Source organism: Hypanus sabinus, chromosome 21, assembly GCF_030144855.1.
Source record: "Hypanus sabinus isolate sHypSab1 chromosome 21, sHypSab1.hap1, whole genome shotgun sequence".
NCBI lineage: Eukaryota > Metazoa > Chordata > Chondrichthyes > Myliobatiformes > Dasyatidae > Hypanus > Hypanus sabinus.
In genome coordinates, this window is record NC_082726.1 from 51,570,319 (window position 1) to 51,587,084 (window position 16,766).

General features: G+C 44.7%; 1 protein-coding gene across 1 annotated transcript; it reads right to left on the reverse strand.

The window, feature by feature from the left end:
* Positions 1-7,864: 7,864 nt before the first annotated feature.
* On the reverse strand, positions 7,865-16,670 carry LOC132379047 (uncharacterized). Its single transcript, XM_059946537.1, has 2 exons — positions 13,092-16,670; positions 7,865-11,778 (listed from the first exon to the last, which is right to left on the reverse strand). Exons 1-2 carry the CDS (start codon positions 14,147-14,149, stop codon positions 11,763-11,765), a joined length of 1,074 nt encoding a protein of 357 aa, XP_059802520.1. The 5' UTR covers positions 14,150-16,670; the 3' UTR covers positions 7,865-11,762.
* Positions 16,671-16,766: the final 96 nt, after the last annotated feature.

Sequence of the window (16,766 nt, forward strand, 5' to 3'; positions counted from 1 at the left end):
TTCTAATGACCATTTCATGTGTGTCTTTCTTCTCTTAACTGCTTCAGTGGTCTCAGCTGTAAGTGGACTGCTCCCCTGAGAAACACTTGCAGCAGTCACAGCCTGTGACGTTGGTGAGCAACTCTGGGTGCTGGCAGAATCTTTTCCGGGTTTCTCGGTGCCTGTCCGTCTATTCAGCAGTGCACCACCAGTGATTCGTTTATTGTCACATCACGTGCTAGCTCCAGGCATACCTGGATGATCCCAGGCCATGGTCCCATCACTCTATTCTGTAGACATTTTTGCATTTCTAAAGTGGAATGGTATCATTATTTTATGCCTGCAGCCAGGATTTAGTTTCAGCCACCCCTAACATGGAGATCAGGCGCTGGATGGATTAATGTTAACATTTTTATTATAAGACATTGGTGAGGCCAGATTTGGAGTATTGTGTGCAGTTCTGGCCATCTAGTTGCAAAGAAGATATCATTAAGATTTAAAGAGAACGGAGAAAATTTACAAGATGTTGCCATAACTTAATAGCCTGAGTGTCAGAGAAAAGTTGAATAGGTTAGGACTTTTTTTTCCTGAAGAATAGGAGAATGAGGGCAGATATGACACAAAGGTTGGGGGTGTTGTGGATAGTGTGGTGGTCTGTCAGAGGTTACAGTGGGACATTGATAGGATGCAAAACTGGGCTGAGAAGTAGCAGATGGAGTTCAACCCAGATAAGTGTGAGGTTGTTCATTTTGGTAGGTCAAATATGATGGCAGAATATAGTATTAATGGTAAGACTCTTGGCAGTGTGGGGGATCAGAGGGATCTTGGGGTCCGAGTCCATAGGATATTCAAAGCCACTGTGCAGTTAACTCTGTGGTTAAGAAGGTGTACGGTGTATTAGCCTTCATCAATCGTGGAATTGAATTTAGGAGCCAAGAGGTAATGTTGCAGCTATATAGGACCCTGGTCAGACCCCACTTGGAGTACTTTGCTCAGTTCTGGTCGCTTCACTACAGGAAGGATGTGGAAGCCATAGAAAGGGCACAGAGGAGATCTACAAGGATGTTGCCTGGATTGGGGAGCATGCCTCATGAGAATAGGTTGAGTGAACTTGGCCTTTTCTTCTTGGAGCGAAGGAGGTTGAGAAGTGACCTGATGTTGTTGTTGTTGTTTGTCCTTCGGAGTCGAAGATGACCACGACTTTTGTCAGGTGGAGGGCTTGTGACTGTAGGTCTGGAGGTGATTGGTGAGGCCAATCCGGGCCCTGAAAGCTCACCCACATGTGGGACACATGAAGGTAGGTGCTGTAGTGGAAGCGGAGGTAACTCGGGCCTTGCGCGCGGCGTGTTTCCTCTGAGCCTCTGCGGTGCGTCTGATTTCTGCTGTATACGCTCCTTTAGTGGTCCTGCTCCACCAGGTTGGGCGGTCCAGAGCAAGCGATTCCCAGCTACTGGGATTGATGTTGAGGTCTTTGAGGGACACTTTGAGGCAGTCTTTGAAATGTTTCTTCTGCCCTCCAACTGAGCGCTTGCCCTGGCTCAGCTCTCCATACAGCAGCTGTTTTGGTAGTCGACTGTCAGACATCCTGACAACATGGCCAGCCCATCTGGCTTGGGCTTTCTGTGGGAGGGTGTAGACACTGTGGGTGCTAGCCCACTCCAGCACCTCCGTGTCTGAGACTTTGTCCTGCATCGTCTGCGGAGGCAGCTCAAGTAGAAGTGGTTGAGCTGTTTAGCGTGTCTGCTGTAGACCGTCCAGGTCTTGCTGGCACAGAGGAGGGTGGTGAGAACCACTGCTCGGTAGCCCTTCAGCTTGGTGGTAAGGCTGAGTCCTCTCCGCTCTCATACATTCTCACAGATTCTCCCAAAGGCGGCACTGGCTTTGGCAATTTGGCAACCTATGACCTGATAGAAGTGTATAGGATGATGAGAAGCACTGATAATGTGAATAGTCAAGAGGCTTTATCCCAGGGCTGAAATGGTTGCCACAGACACAGGTTTAAGTTGCTGGCGAGTAGGTAGGGGTAAGTTTTTTACTCAGAGAGTGGTGAGTGCGTGGAATCGGCTGCCAGCAACGGTGGTGGAGGCAGATACGATAGGGTCTTTTAAGACGCTTTTAGATAGGTACGTGGACCTTAGAAAAATGGAGGGCTATAGGTAAGCCGAGTAATTTCTAAGGTAGGGACATGTTTGGCACAAATTTGTGGGCCGAAGGGCTGTATTGTGCTGTAGGTTTTCTATGTTTCTAAAATTAGAGGTTGGGTAAATGCAAGCAGGGCTTTCCACTGAGGCTGGGTGAGACTACAATTTGAGGTCATATTTGCCACAACAACACTCTGCTGGAGAGTCTGGCCACCCTCACAGGTGAGCAGCTGGAAGAAGGCATGCACATTCCAGACAATTAGAGCTTCCTTGTAATTCTATTCAAATCCTTGCCTTTTGCTTCAGTCTTGTCAAGTTTTAACCAAAGCACAGTGCCAACACTCTCTGCTTACCTTTGCCTACATTCCAGGAAAGAACTCTTATGCTTTGGACACACAACGTTAAAGGAGTGGTTTAACGTTAGCTTGAGGTTCCTGCTCTCAAGCCGTGATGATGGAATGAGTTTTTAGTTAGCTTGAGAGTTTTCAGTTAGTGGCCCTGTTGGCCTAGCATTTATTATTTTTCCTTTGTTCTGTACAACTCTAATGAAAACTCAGTGAACTGTTCAATCTGAATTCACATCTCACCCTCTGCACTTGGGCCATCAGCAAGACCTGTCCATTAAAATGGACCCAGCAGAGACAGTACAGCTGAAAGTGGCCCTGATTTGAGTATACCTGTAAAATACTGTCATTTTGATTCTTCACAGCAATCTATGCAGGCTGGAGACATGGCAATTTTTGTCCTTGCTGCCAATCCTCTCGGGAAATTTCCAATAGTGGAGATGTAGTGAACCACATAATATTGGCTTTAATGTTGACTGGATACCCCAAGGTGGCAATACATCGTGTTTTTTTTTTCACATGGCTAGAATCTTAGGGTTGTATGTGGTGACATGTTTTGCTTTTTAACTTTGAACTTCACATTTAAGCCAAGGGTATTGTGGATGGGAGACCTTCCTGTGAAGATCTGTGGCTGCTTCTGGTTCAATGACGTGCTGGACTTCGCATACCTTGGTACCTGAGGTTTGAGGAGAGGCCAGGTGTTCATAAGTATAGGGTGGTGAAGAAAGCTTTTGGTATGTTGACCTTTATAAATCAGAGCATTGAGTATAGCATTTGGGATGTAATGTTAAAATTGTACAAGGCATTGGTAAGGCTGAATTTGGAGTATTGTGTACAGTTCTGGTCACCAATTTATAGGAAAGACGTCATCAAAATGGAGAGAGTTCAGAGAAGATTTACTAGAATGTTACCTGGGTTTCAGCACCCAAGTTACAGAGAAAGGTTGAAAAAGTTAGGTCTTTATTCTCTGGAGCGTAGAAGGTTGAGGGGGAATTTGATAGAGGTATTTAAAATTATGAGGGGGATAGATAGAGTTGACAAGGATAGGCTTTTTCTAATGAGAGTAGTGGAGATTCAAACAAGAGGACATGAGTTGAGAGTTGGGGGCAAAAAGTTTAGGGGTAACACAAGGGGGAATTCCTTTACTCAGAGTGGTAGCTGTGTGGAACGAGCTTCCAGTAGAAGTGGTAGAAGCAGGTTCAATATTGTCATTTAAAGTAAAATTGGACAGGTACATGGACAGGAAAGGAACAGAGGGTTATGGGCAGAGTGTGGGCCAGTGGGACTAGGTAAGAGTAAGCATTTGGCATGGACTGGAAGGGCCAAGATTGCCTGTTTCTATGCTGTAATTGTTATATGGTTATAAGTGGGACTTGACAGCTTGAGGCAGTTACCTAGGCTTGATCTTAGCTAGAATCAGAACTGTTCTCATCCCTAGAACACTTATGCTCCATACAGGAGCAGTTAAGACCTGTCCTTAAAGGCAAAATAATTCCCCACACAACTTATGACTTCCTGGTCTGGTGGCTTTGCTGACTGCAGATCTGGCACATGATTACATATTTGTTGTGGTTATGGCATACCTTGATGTCATGCAGACACCATTTCCTATGTTTGTGAAAGCAAACTCCCCTCAGGTCTGACCTTAATGTCACTTGTGGTGCATTTATCATCAATGTTTGTTCAGAGATTCGTCTTCCCGTTGGCAACTATGAAACACAGTGATGCACCATCAATAACTCACACTGAGACGTAAGGCGAGATATCGGCTTTTATTGACTGGAAGAAGGAACCAAGAGTGAGTGTCTATCATACTATGACCTGGAGACTGAGAGGCGGGGCTCAGACCTCGATCGCCTTTATACCGGGGTCTGTGGGAGGAGCCACAGGAGCAGTCAGCAGGGGGCGTGTCCAGACAGGCACATAGTTCACCACACACAGAACACAATGGAATCCATTCAAGGAAACATCAAACCCCAAAGGCTTGAAACAAAGAACAAATTATGCAAACGGAAAAAAGCAAGCAGACAACACATAGAATATCAAACATTAAACCAGGAACCCAGTAGTATTCAGATTAATTCAGTTCAGTATCTAGCCCACTGCAGGGTAAAGCATTTTTCACTGAAGGACCCCAGACTGCACTGATTGCTCTGATCAAACCACTCAAAAGCAGCAAAAAAAAAGGTAACCACAATCCAGGAGCATATACATCATCAGCCCCAAACTCTCATGAAACATGTCCACGGCCTCTCCGGTCAATCCTTGCAACTTGGTCCCAAGAATCCTGCACTTTACTCTGACAGCAACTCGTGAGAGGGAGAGGAAAGTCGATCAAACACAGGCAGACAGTGCCGAACACCCACCCATCCTCATTAACTTCAACTTTGTTTGACGCCTCGATTAGAGAAAAGCAATGGAATCGATCATGGGCTATCAGCCCTCCAGGCTGCACACTCCACTCCCAACCCCATCAAACTCCTTCGGAGAAATCGGTCCAAAAACAGGCCATCAACATGTAGATGAGAGGCTCCAATCGCACGGATTCTAGTAGTCGAATCACATTTGAAAGAAGTAGTTATTTGGTGAACTATCTGCAGAACGGTTCCATAAGTCGTGTTTTTTGTTGGCGCCATATTGAAATCAGGATTAAAGTTGAGGGGGTTGCATGAAATGCAAGTTGCCTCATGAGTCACAGAAATAGAAGGCAAATCATGAAAATTTTCTAAGAAGCCATGATCCCATCACTCGTGTTCCATTCTGTTTCAAACTCCATTCTCCTGCCAGTTTCCCACTTTTGAGTGGTTTGATCAGAGCAATCAGTGCAGTCTGGGGTCCTTCAGTGAAAAATGCTTTACCCTGCAGTGGGCTATGGGAACATTAGAACAGTCACAAATCAGGGAGAGGGATGCATTCACTCCATAAGCACCATCTCTCTCCTATCACGTATTGAGTGATCAAGCAAGCTGAAATGCCGATCCTCATGCTCCCGCAACAGAATTACTAATTGATCATCCACTGTTCTATATGTCCTAAAGCCAATCCCTGGATGGAACTCACCAGCTGACTTCATTGTTTAACAGGGTAAATAAATTAATCCACACAAAATAAATGAAAAAGTTAGGCTTTGAGCAATAGAATGTCACAATTGTTTTCAGTGGCTCTTAAAGGAGGCTTTATGAGCAGAGTGCTGTAGTCTGCTTTGCCTGGGTCAGCTGGAGGGCTTTGGGCATGATGGAGACTCACTTGGAGAAGATGGGGCACAGTTTGGCGTCCTCAGATCGACCAGGATAAGATGGCTGGTCTGCAGTTGGACCATGCCACCGAGCTCTAGGAGGGCAGGTTTGGAGCCATCTACCTCACCTGGGCCCTGGATGAGCAGCTTATTGGATCTCAAACAGTGCAAATAGTTAAAGAACTTTGCCTCCACCTGCTCTATTGGAGCACTCTTGTGTGTGTCCAAGCTACCCTCCAGCTATTCGCCTGACACACTGAGTGGACTCCTGCCAGACTTCCTTTTTAAAATCCGGGAAGGCCCACCCTGCAAACATTGATTGGGGCCTCATGCTACATCCAATTAGATTTTAATCAAAGTCTGAGTGGGAGAATGACACTCGGAAAAGCCAGCCAAATTCAGAATCTTCAAGATGTTAGTCTGGAGTTCCTGGCCAGGAACTCACTTTACACATTGAAAATATTTCTAATTTCACAGCTACCTGATCAGTAATGGTGTTATGTAGATAGAATGCATTGGTTTGATGACACAATAATTGTAATTGATTTGAATTGACTTTATTTCTTACATCCTTCACATACGTGTGGAGTAAAAATCTTTACGCCATGTCTTGATCTGAAAATGCAATGTGCAAATTATAGTAATTTGTTATAATTAGTATTGCAGTAAGATATACAGAACAATATAGCTTAGAAATATATCAGTCTGATGGTTTGGTGAAAGAAGCTGTCCCAGAGCCTATTGGTCCTGGCTTAAATGCAGCAGTACCATTTCCCAGATAGTAGCAACTGGAATAGTTTGTGATCAGGATGACTTGGGACCTCAATGATCCTTCTGGCCCTTTTTATGCACCTGTCACTGTAAATGACCTGAATAGCGGGAAGTTCACATCTACAAATGCGCTGGGCAATCCGCACCACTCTCTGCAGGGTCCTGCGATTGAATGAAGTACAGTTCCCATAGCAGGCAGTGATGCAGCCAGTCAGGATGCTCTCAACTGTGCCCCTGTAGAAAGTCCTTAGGATTTAGGGACTCATGCCATCTGGGGTGATAGAGACACTGTTGTGCTTCTTTCACCACACAGCCAGTACATGTACAGACCAAATGAGGTCCTCTGTGATGTGTATGCCGAGGAACCTAAAGCAGTTCACCTTCTCAACCCCAGATCGATTGATGTCAATAGTGGTGAGCCTGTCTCTATTCCTCTTGTAGTCCACAACCAGCTCCTTTGTTTTTGTGACATTGTGACACCACTGTGTCAGCGTGATGACTTCTTCTCTGTAGGCTGCCTCATTATTATCTGAGATAAGGCCAATCAATGTATAAATAATATGTACTGATTGTAATATATTTCCTATACCTATTTATATTCTGTGCACAACATTGTGTTTGAATTTTAAAAAATCTCAAATTTTTATGCAGCACCAATACAGCATCCCCCTCCAACTCATCCACGCTGAGCGGGTTTTAATTAATTTCTCATTGGGTATCTCAAGGGAATAGTTTCAGCCATAAAAATAAGTGTTTGTCAATCACACTAATGCATATTTTTCATCCTTACAATTTCCTGTACCCCCTTTACCTTATTAATTTGTTAACTGAAGAGTCCAAAACATTGACGATCCTCTTTCCTCCGTAGATGCTGTCTGACCCACCCACCCTTTGCGTGTTGCTCTAGACTTCCAATAGTGTCTTTCCAGGTGAGGTGCAAGTCTGTTGTGGTCTACAGTATAAGCTGCTCCCAGTGTGGCTTCCTGTATATCAGTGAGACCCGACATAGATTGGGAGACTGCTTCACTGAAAAGTGGGATCTCCCAGTAGCCACTCATTTTAAGTCTACTTCTTATTGCTATTCTAACATGCCAGTCCATGGTCTCCTCTTCTGCCACCATGAGGCCACATTCAGATTGGAAGAGCAACACCTTCTATTCCGTCCAGACAGCCTCCAACCTGATCGCATGAACATTGATTTCTCTAACTTCCAGTAATTGCTCCCCCATTCCTTCTCTCACCTTATCTCCTTACCTGCCCATCACCTCCCACTGTTCCTCCTCCTCCTTCTCTTTCTTCTATGGTCTTCTATCTATCAGATTCCCATTTTGTCGTGGTTTTTCGTGCCCCACAAACGACCAAGAGATGCAGAAGATTCTTCAAGAAGGGTTAAACTTTAATTTGCAAATCAAAGCTGAGACAGTCATTGAGCTAGTCGCTGATTGCCCACCTTGTACATAGCATTTTTTATGGCAATCTCCTGGTTTAGTTGCATTAGCATATCCAATTGGTCTACAGTTGCGTATCAGGAGTACATCCGCCACTATTGTTTCTACACATTGACTTAATCATGTTCTAATCTACATCTCTTAGCTACCTCTCATTAACACACCATTATCTTCTACATTCTTAAGATTTCATTCTCCTACTAAATTGGATAAATGCATAGCAAATAGCAAGCTCAAAGCTGACTACATAGTTTTCATTACACAGCAAACAATGCAACTTTTATACTCCAATATATCCCCCCTTTGTGGTCTCACACAGAGAAAGAAGACTAAGAGTCCGCGCACAAAAGCCCCAATAAACTCAAGCACTTATTCCCAAATTTCCGGTTAAACTATAATTTTCTGTGCCAAGACCTCAAAGTATTCTCTCCCTGTTACCTTGGGCCGCTAAGCCAAAAACCTGTCCCTTTGTACCCGAGACAGGCGTTACGTACTCCGTAACTGGGTCACTTACCAGCAAAGATAGAGAGGTCTGTTGAAGTCTGATGGTACTATTTTTAACAGTATTTATTGATAAAAATACACAAAAATAATATCAATGCAAACATAAAGATAAATTTACGTCATCAATACTAAATCTAAAAGCGCAGGTATAATAAATACTCAATAAGAAATAGCTCTATCGTTGTCTAGGGGGTTAATGTATTGTCCGATGGAAATATAAAAGTCACTTTAGTTCATTCAAGCTGTAGGCTGCAGCCTTCATTGGTTGGAGAGAAAGACGGAGGTTTAACTTGCCCATTTCTTTTATGATGTCAATCCTTCGAGAGTCATTGGGGGACTGGTTTCCCCTTTGTGGTTAGCTAAAGCAGTGCTTCTGTGGCAAGACCCACCAATTCCGAGGCAAATGGAAAGGGCCGCACGTGGGCTGTTTCCACCGGCTTTCGTTATTATGCTGTTACAGGAGTTCTAGCGTTTCTTCTGGTGCGTCTTGAGGGGCTGTTCCCCAGACCCTCTTTTATCCTGACTCACAGGGTCACAGCTGTCAATCAGGTTGGGATGATGCAATCCCTCCACCAACCCCCCCCCCCCCCCCCCCCCCGGTTCATTGCCTGGGGGCTTCGATGCATCGTACAGGATTCAATAAACAATTCCCTCTCCAAGAGACAATAGCCGGTATGAATGGTTCTGCCTTTCAGGGGCCAGGACACATTCCAAACTCTTTGTGGATTCTGCATGTCTTTCTCTCATTTCCTGGGTCTCCTGAACTGACTTAATAGTGATCTTGCGATACTCAAAAAGGAGGGGGCCACCCCGTACCCTTCGGCCCCTCAGAGTTGTGGCACATTTGTAACACAGGGAAAAAAACTCAGAAGCCCTTACAATCTACTCCCACACTGTCGTTTTGCTCTTTTTCATCCTGCAGGTGTTGTAGGCTGTAACGATACATTTTCAGTGTTTCTTTCTCCAGGTAAGCTTGCTTCAGTAATTGCCACGAGCATCGGAAATTGTTTGGTTGCAGCACGCACTACAAGAGACTTGAGACAAGGAAGAAAACAGCACAGCACAAGCGCACAGCTCATCAATACAATACTGACAGTTATTGCCATTTTAGTCAGCCATGCTCCACATCCTCCGAGTCTACTTTCTAACCAGTCAAATAACTGATGTCCGAACCCTGCATTCTGTGCGCATACCTCGCACTGTGACAAGACAAAGTCCACTGAAGCCTGTAAATAAGGTGACCAAAAACCATCCTTTATTTTCTTTATCACTTCCCCCCTTGCACAATGGTCAATCCCATGTGCTTCTGAAATCAGAATCGTCAGTAGAGGGGTGGGCGCCACCAACAAACCATCTTCCATGCTCCACAAGCCTTCCGGGTTCTGCTTGGCCCCCCGTCATCTCCACATTGACTGTTCTGCCAAAGTTGCCTTACCTTGTATTTCAATTAGGTCCTCTACCACAGGTTCTGGAGCTAGGCTTACCTGGGGGGCAATGACAGCTGATGTACACCCAGACGTTTTCCTGGCTGCCTCGTCCGCAGCTTGATTTCCCTTTGTTATTACATCATTTCCCTTTTTATATGCCTGGCATTTTACTATAGCTAATGCTTTAGGTTTCATTATGGCTTTTATTAAGTCTAGAATTTGCTGACAATGTTGTATGGGATCTCCACTGCTTTTTTTAAAACCTCTGTTTCCACACTGCCCCGAACAAATGGCATACTCCATGAGCATATGCCGAATCAGTATAGATGCCTACTTTCTCACCTTCCATCTTTTCCACACACAGCTATCAGGGCTTTGATTTCCGCTAGTTGGGCAGAACACGGTTGGGGACAGGACTCCATCCTAATAATCTTATAGCTCGACTGATCCTGTTGCACTACTGAGAACCTTGCATGATTTCCATCATAATCCCTACTAACAAGAGCTATCTACGAACAGAACCTTTTTATCTGCATCCTCTAGTGGTTCTGACCATAAATCTGCTCTCAATTTGGCAAATGTCATCGTCTTCCCTACACAATCATAGCCCAAAGGGACATGATTAGTAGTGCATCTCTGTATAGTTATGTCTGGAAATGTCAATAGCATCTGATACGCTGCTATCCTGACTGGCGTCAGCACAAATTTCCTTCTTTCCAGCAATTCTGCTACTTTGTGGTGTGTGTGCAGAGTCACAGGATAGCCCAGGGTTACAGATGATGCCTTTTCATATGCAAAGTACAGCGCCGCCAATCCCTGATACCCCTGAGCCACCTCATCTAGTCTCATACTGTAGTATGCTATCGGCTGCTTTGCTTTTCCTGTGCCTGTCTCTTGTGTTAGAACCGCTGTGACATAACCCTCCTGTGTGTTGGATACATACAAATGAAAAACCTTCTCGTAGTCAGGCAAAGCTAATGCTGTTGCTGACTGCAATTGTTGCTGAAAGCTATCTCTGCCTCTCCATTCCCCTGTAAGCCGTTCTTCAAATTTGTATGTCCTGCTTCTTTCATTATCTTTCTCAAAGGTGCCACAATCTCAGCATATTCTCTTATCCAATCTGAGCTGTACCCTGCCATTCCCAAAAACGTCATCATCTCCCCTACATTCTGGGGTTTTGGGCCTTAGTCTGATCTGATCTGATCTGGTGCTATCTCCTTCACTCCCTTGGATATTACCCTGCCTAAGTATTCCACTTGCTGCTTGCAAAATTACAGTTTCTTTTTGGATACTTTATGTCCTCCGTGCGCCAGCTTCTCTATCAGAGTTATAGTGTCCTGCTCACACTGTTCCTTATTGTGGGAGCAAATCAACAGGTCATCCACATACTGTAACAATGTACTTTCCAATGGTATGTCCTCTAGGTCTGCCTTCAACACCTGATTAAAAACGTGTGGTGAATGTTTAAATCCTTGCAGCATTCTGGTATAGGTATACTGAGCACCTCTGTAAGTAAATGCAAACAGATACTGACACTGGTTGGCTAGAGCAGGGGTCAGCAACCTTTACCACTGAAAGAGCCATTTGGACCCGTTTCCCACAGAAAAGAAAACACTGGGTGCCACAAAACCCGTTTGACATTTAAAATGAAATAACACTGCATACAACGTTTTTTTGCCTTTATGCTATGTATAAACAAACTATAATGTGTTGCATTTATGAAATCGATGAACTCCTGCAGAGAAAACGAAATTACATTTCTGCATGCAACAAAAACATTTTGAACTCCGAAAAAAAGACGTTGGGTTGAAGGTTACTTTTAAGTAAAATACTCAATGTCTATTTGAGTCCTTCTTGTATTTATGAAAAACGCCAAACGTAAATTGTCCGCCAGCAGCAAACCAAAAATAACGTCAGCCAGCTGTCAACCTGAAAAATAAAAGGACTATTTCACTGAACAATGAAAAAATATGAATATATGTAAAATAATAGGCAATTAAAATATTTATCATACTTGGTTAATGGGATTTCTGCTCCTGGACCTCAGTGCACAGCGTCTGCACATTAGGGCTGTATGACGTCACCTTCATCTTTACACAGGATCACAAGCTGTCATCTGTGAGGCGTGCGCGATGTTTGTTTTTAATAAAGTTCATGTTGGAGAACACCTGCTCACATACATATGTGGATCCAAAGATCGACAGGACTCCAAGCGCATACTTTTTAATGTTTACATAAATGTTGGGGATAGCATTCCATGTTTCGAACACAAGTTTGTCCGGTTCGGGGAGGTTTTCAATATCACTCCATTTGTGATTCTGAGCAAGAACGGCCTTCTGACGGGCAACATCTTCAAGGTCTGCTGTCAAGCGTCTAAACTTGGATACCCATATGTCTTTGTCGGCTATGTCGGCCAGTTCCATTTCAAGATCAGGTTGACTCACACCTGCCAATGCAGTCGTATTCAGTAGGGATGGATCGATGCTTAGGGGAATGACCGGGAAGGATAATGTGTTTTTTTCCTCTCTGAACTCACAGAAGCGTTTCCCAAACGATGTTTGCATTGCGATGATTGCAGAATGTAAATGCTCTGAATTTATCATGTCATGACCTCGTTTGAACTCTCTCAAATTGGGGAAGTGAGACAATGTGCCTTTCTGTAAATCTCTGGCAAGCACTGTCAACTTGCGCTCGAATGCCAAAACATCCTCCAACATGTGCAGGGCTGTGCGTCCTTTCCCCTGAAGAGCTGTGTTCAGGTGCGCTGTCATGTCTACCATGAAGTGTAGATTGTCCAGCCACTTTGGCTGTTCCAGCTCAGGAAAGGTGAGCCCTTTGCTGCCCAGGAAAGTTTTCACTTCTTCCAGACACACGACAAAGCGTTTCAGCACCTCCCCTCTGGACAGCCAGCAATAAAAACACGTTGTAGCGGTGTGCTACACGCAGTCAGTAAAATGCAGTCAAAGATAACTTTATTCGAACTAAACAGCCTTGCTTTTAAGCCTTCCTCAACCCACCCCCCATGGGCGCAGATGCTCCAAAAGACACGTACTCACAAACCCCCGTAGGCTATCTCCCTTAGCCTGAACGCTGGCTAATTGTGAGCCGGTTCGGATGTGCCAGGAAATGGGTCGGCACAACGTTTTATTTAGATTGTACAAGATCACCATAATCTTCAAATTTAGAATTACATTTCAAAAACTAACAAACTAACATAAAATACATTTTAATTAAATACTGACCATTTATTTTCCAAAGCCACAGGGAGCCGCAGCGCAGAGATGAAAGAGTCACATGCGGCTCCGGAGCTGCGGGTTGCCGACCCCCGGGCGAGAGGAATGCTGAAGAAAGCCGAACACAAATCAATGACTGAAATGTAACTTGCTCCTGGTGGAACATTAGTCAAAAGCGTGGATGGGTTGGGGACAACCGCTGGCCAGTCCTCTACCACATCATTTACCGCTCGCAAATCATGCACCAATCTCCACTTAGATTTATCTGCTTTTAAGACCGGCAGCAACGGGGTATTGCATGGACTGTTTGTTCTTTTAAGCACTCCTATTTCAAGCAACCCCTGCACTGTCGATGCTATTCCCTCTTCTGCTTCTGGTCTTAGAGGGTATTGTGGTCTCCTGGGTGGAATTGCTCCCCTTTTCAGCCTTATTTCCACCGGACTAGCTGTTTTTATTTTCCCTACGTCCGTGTCATGCTGTGACCACAGAATAGATGGCAATTCATCTAACCTTCTATCTTTCTGCTGGCCTCTTTCTTTTCCCAGCAATGGCATGTGTGGTTGGGGAGTTATTTTGACCTCTCTCACTGTCCCTACCATATCTACACTTACCATTATTTTAATGCAATTGTTGTCTTCTGATAGCCACACCTCTGGCATGATTTTCCTCCACATTGTTATGGTTTCAGCACTCTTAACTAAGGGTCCTAAGTCTTTAGACTGACATCCCTTGTTTACCAACAACGTTATGTGGGGCGCAGCCTCCGGTATCCTGTACCATTTTTCTAAAAAGGTGTTCCACTTAACTTGTAAGGCTGCCCCTTGCTTTCCAATTATCACAGCCTCCCCTTCCAGGTGCTGTTGGGTACATGCCTCCAGGTGCCATCTCTTCTCTAACTCCCTGTTCTGAATCTCGTCAAAAATCACTGTACAGTGCAGCTCAGATTTGGGCATTACAGCCCTGGGAAATATAGCCTGCACGCCCTTTTTACATTTTTCCCAGGTTTCCTGCATCTGATCTGCGATGTCTCCTAGCCAAAAGACATAAGCCTTCTTGTCTTCTCTCATTATCAATTGAGCCCCTGCTCTTTCCACACTCAGCCCATTTCTGGTGCATTATAATTTTAATTCCAGTTTCAATAAGGCATCTCTGCCTAACAAGTTAATCGGAGTTCCTTTAAATACTAGCACCGGCAAAACAATTCTTTTATTTCCCATTCTCAACTGCACTGGAGCCATGCACTGTGTCAACTGTGTTTTCCCCGAGAACCCTACTGTCTTAATAAACTTTCCTGACATGGGAAGGTGAAGGGCATACTGTGGCTGTACACAAGTGTAAGTGGCTCCAGTATCTATCATCATTGGTGTCAGTTGCCCTTCTAACATAACCTGAACAATGGGTTCCTCGTCTGCCTCCCTTGTTATCATTGGGTAATGTCCCTTCCCACTCGAGTTCTCGCGGCACCCCTAATACCTCACATAGGGGTTCACAGGTCCACTTGGGCCTGTGGGGGCTGGTCCTTGGCTAAACTTTAGTTCCCTTCTTATCGGTTCCTGCTGGTGTGTGACAGGCCATGGTGTAAACGGACTATCTCTTCTCATGTGACCTGGCTGATTACATCCCTAGCACAATCTCTCTACCTCTCTTTCCCCCTGTTTCCTCACTGATCCCCTCTGCCCATAGCTCTCCTCCTTGCCCGACTCTCCATCTGTCTCAGGGTATGTCTTTACTGCCTCCCACACAAATGTCTCCAGGGTCCTCTTCTTCCCTCGGTCTCCCTGTGGAGTCCTTCCTTTCTGTCTTGATTCATACTTGGTTGGCCCCTGGAGTATTTTTCGCATCTTCTCTGGCAATCCCCTCTCAGTAACTTATCTAGCTCTCTCTCTATTTCCTCAAGTCGCTTCCCTACCACCTCCTTCTGCTCTTCTAGGCTTCTGCCTCCTACCTCTTCCCCACAAATTCTCACATCCTCTCTCTCCCCACTTAACTCTTGCTCCTCCAATGAGTCACCTTCTCTTTCTTCCTGTCTGTGTCTGTACACCTGTGGCAGGGACTCCTCATGATCCTTACTCGTGCTTAATTCCCTTCTCTCGTGTTTCTCCAAGACTCTCATCTTTTATCTTTTTTCCACTTCCTCTTGAATGCCTCATCTCTTCCTGCTCTGATGAGCCACTTTCTTTTCTAGTCTGTTTATTTCTATGGTATAACTGATACTCCTCATACTCCTTTTCCTCTCTCAAGTATTTCATCCGTTCAATCTCTTCTTTCATTTCTCTCTTTGCCTGTTCCCCCTTTATCCTTTCTGCCTGTATCTCCTTCCATATCGCTGCTTTTTCCTTCTCGTATTGTCTTTTTTCCTCCTCATTATCCCAAGCTTGTACTTCTCCCTGCACGTTTACTGTTCCCGTCAGCAGGGGGCACTGCTTAGGGGTTCCTTCCTCATTATAGGGAGGGGGCTTTACTGTTTCTTTCACATCCGGGTACGGAGCTGAAGCCAGCTTCTCACTGTACCTTCCTCTCTCTCTAACAGGCTGTTTCTCCAGCACCTTAGTGTCTTCCTCGCTTGTAATCAATATTCTACCTGTCCTCCTCAGCCTTTCTCCCTCCGTTCTGAAGAGCTTTAGCACTTCCATTTCTCGTTCTCTTTTTTGCCCTCTTTTCTTAGATTTATCTTTTGGTTTGCAATTTTTAATTAGTGCCTCCATTTCTTCGCACAAGCTTACATCAAACGTTCCTTCTCTTGGCCATTTTGTGACCAGGTTTTTGGTTCTCTTTTCCCATTTTTCTTAAGTTTTTGTGATCTTGTAGCGGTGTGCTACATGCAGCGCTAAAATTACGACACGGAGTCGGTAACTGCAGTTGAAGGAAAAACTTTATTCGAAATCCTCAGCCTCACTTTTAAGCCTCCCTCAACCTGCCCCCCCTTGGCGCAGAGGCTCCAAAGCTCTGTGCTCGCAAACCCCCGTAGGCTATCTCCCTTAGCCGGAAAGCTGGCTAATTGTGAGCCGGTTCGGATGTGCCAGGAAATGGGTCGCCACAATCTCACATTTACTTACCAGGATTTTTCTGCTCAGAATCTCTACTGCCGTTCCTTTACCTGTCATGTTGTTCTCTCTTTTTAAGGTATTTCAGAGATTCACAGTTCGTTTACAGGATAATATTATTTACTCTAATTTTATGCCTAGTCTATCCTCTACCTACCAGTGCTTTAAACGATATATTGGACTGTCCTTGTTTCCTATTCTGTTCTGCCGGTACAGACCTCTATTCAGAGCGGTATCCACAGAACTTTCTCTTTGCACCTCGTCTATTCAGACCCTTATCTCTTAAGGCGGTATCCACGAGGATTTTCTCTATTTTCCTTTCCCTGCCCGTTCAGACCTTCATTTCATACGAAGCGGTATCCAGAGATTTTCTCTATGCACCTTGTCTATTCAGACCCTTATCTCTTAAGGCGATATGCATGAGGATTTTCTCTGTTTTTCCTTTCCCTGCCTGTTCAGACCTTCGTTTCATACGAAGTGGAATCCACAGGGACTTACCAACACCACGTGGAATTTTTCTTTACTTCTTATTAGCTTATTTGTACTTACCCTCACTGCAGTGTTCTTGATCAATCCACTGAGCCTCCTGTTAACCCCCAATTCTGCCAGATTCTTTGGACCGGAGAGACCCTTCGGCAGT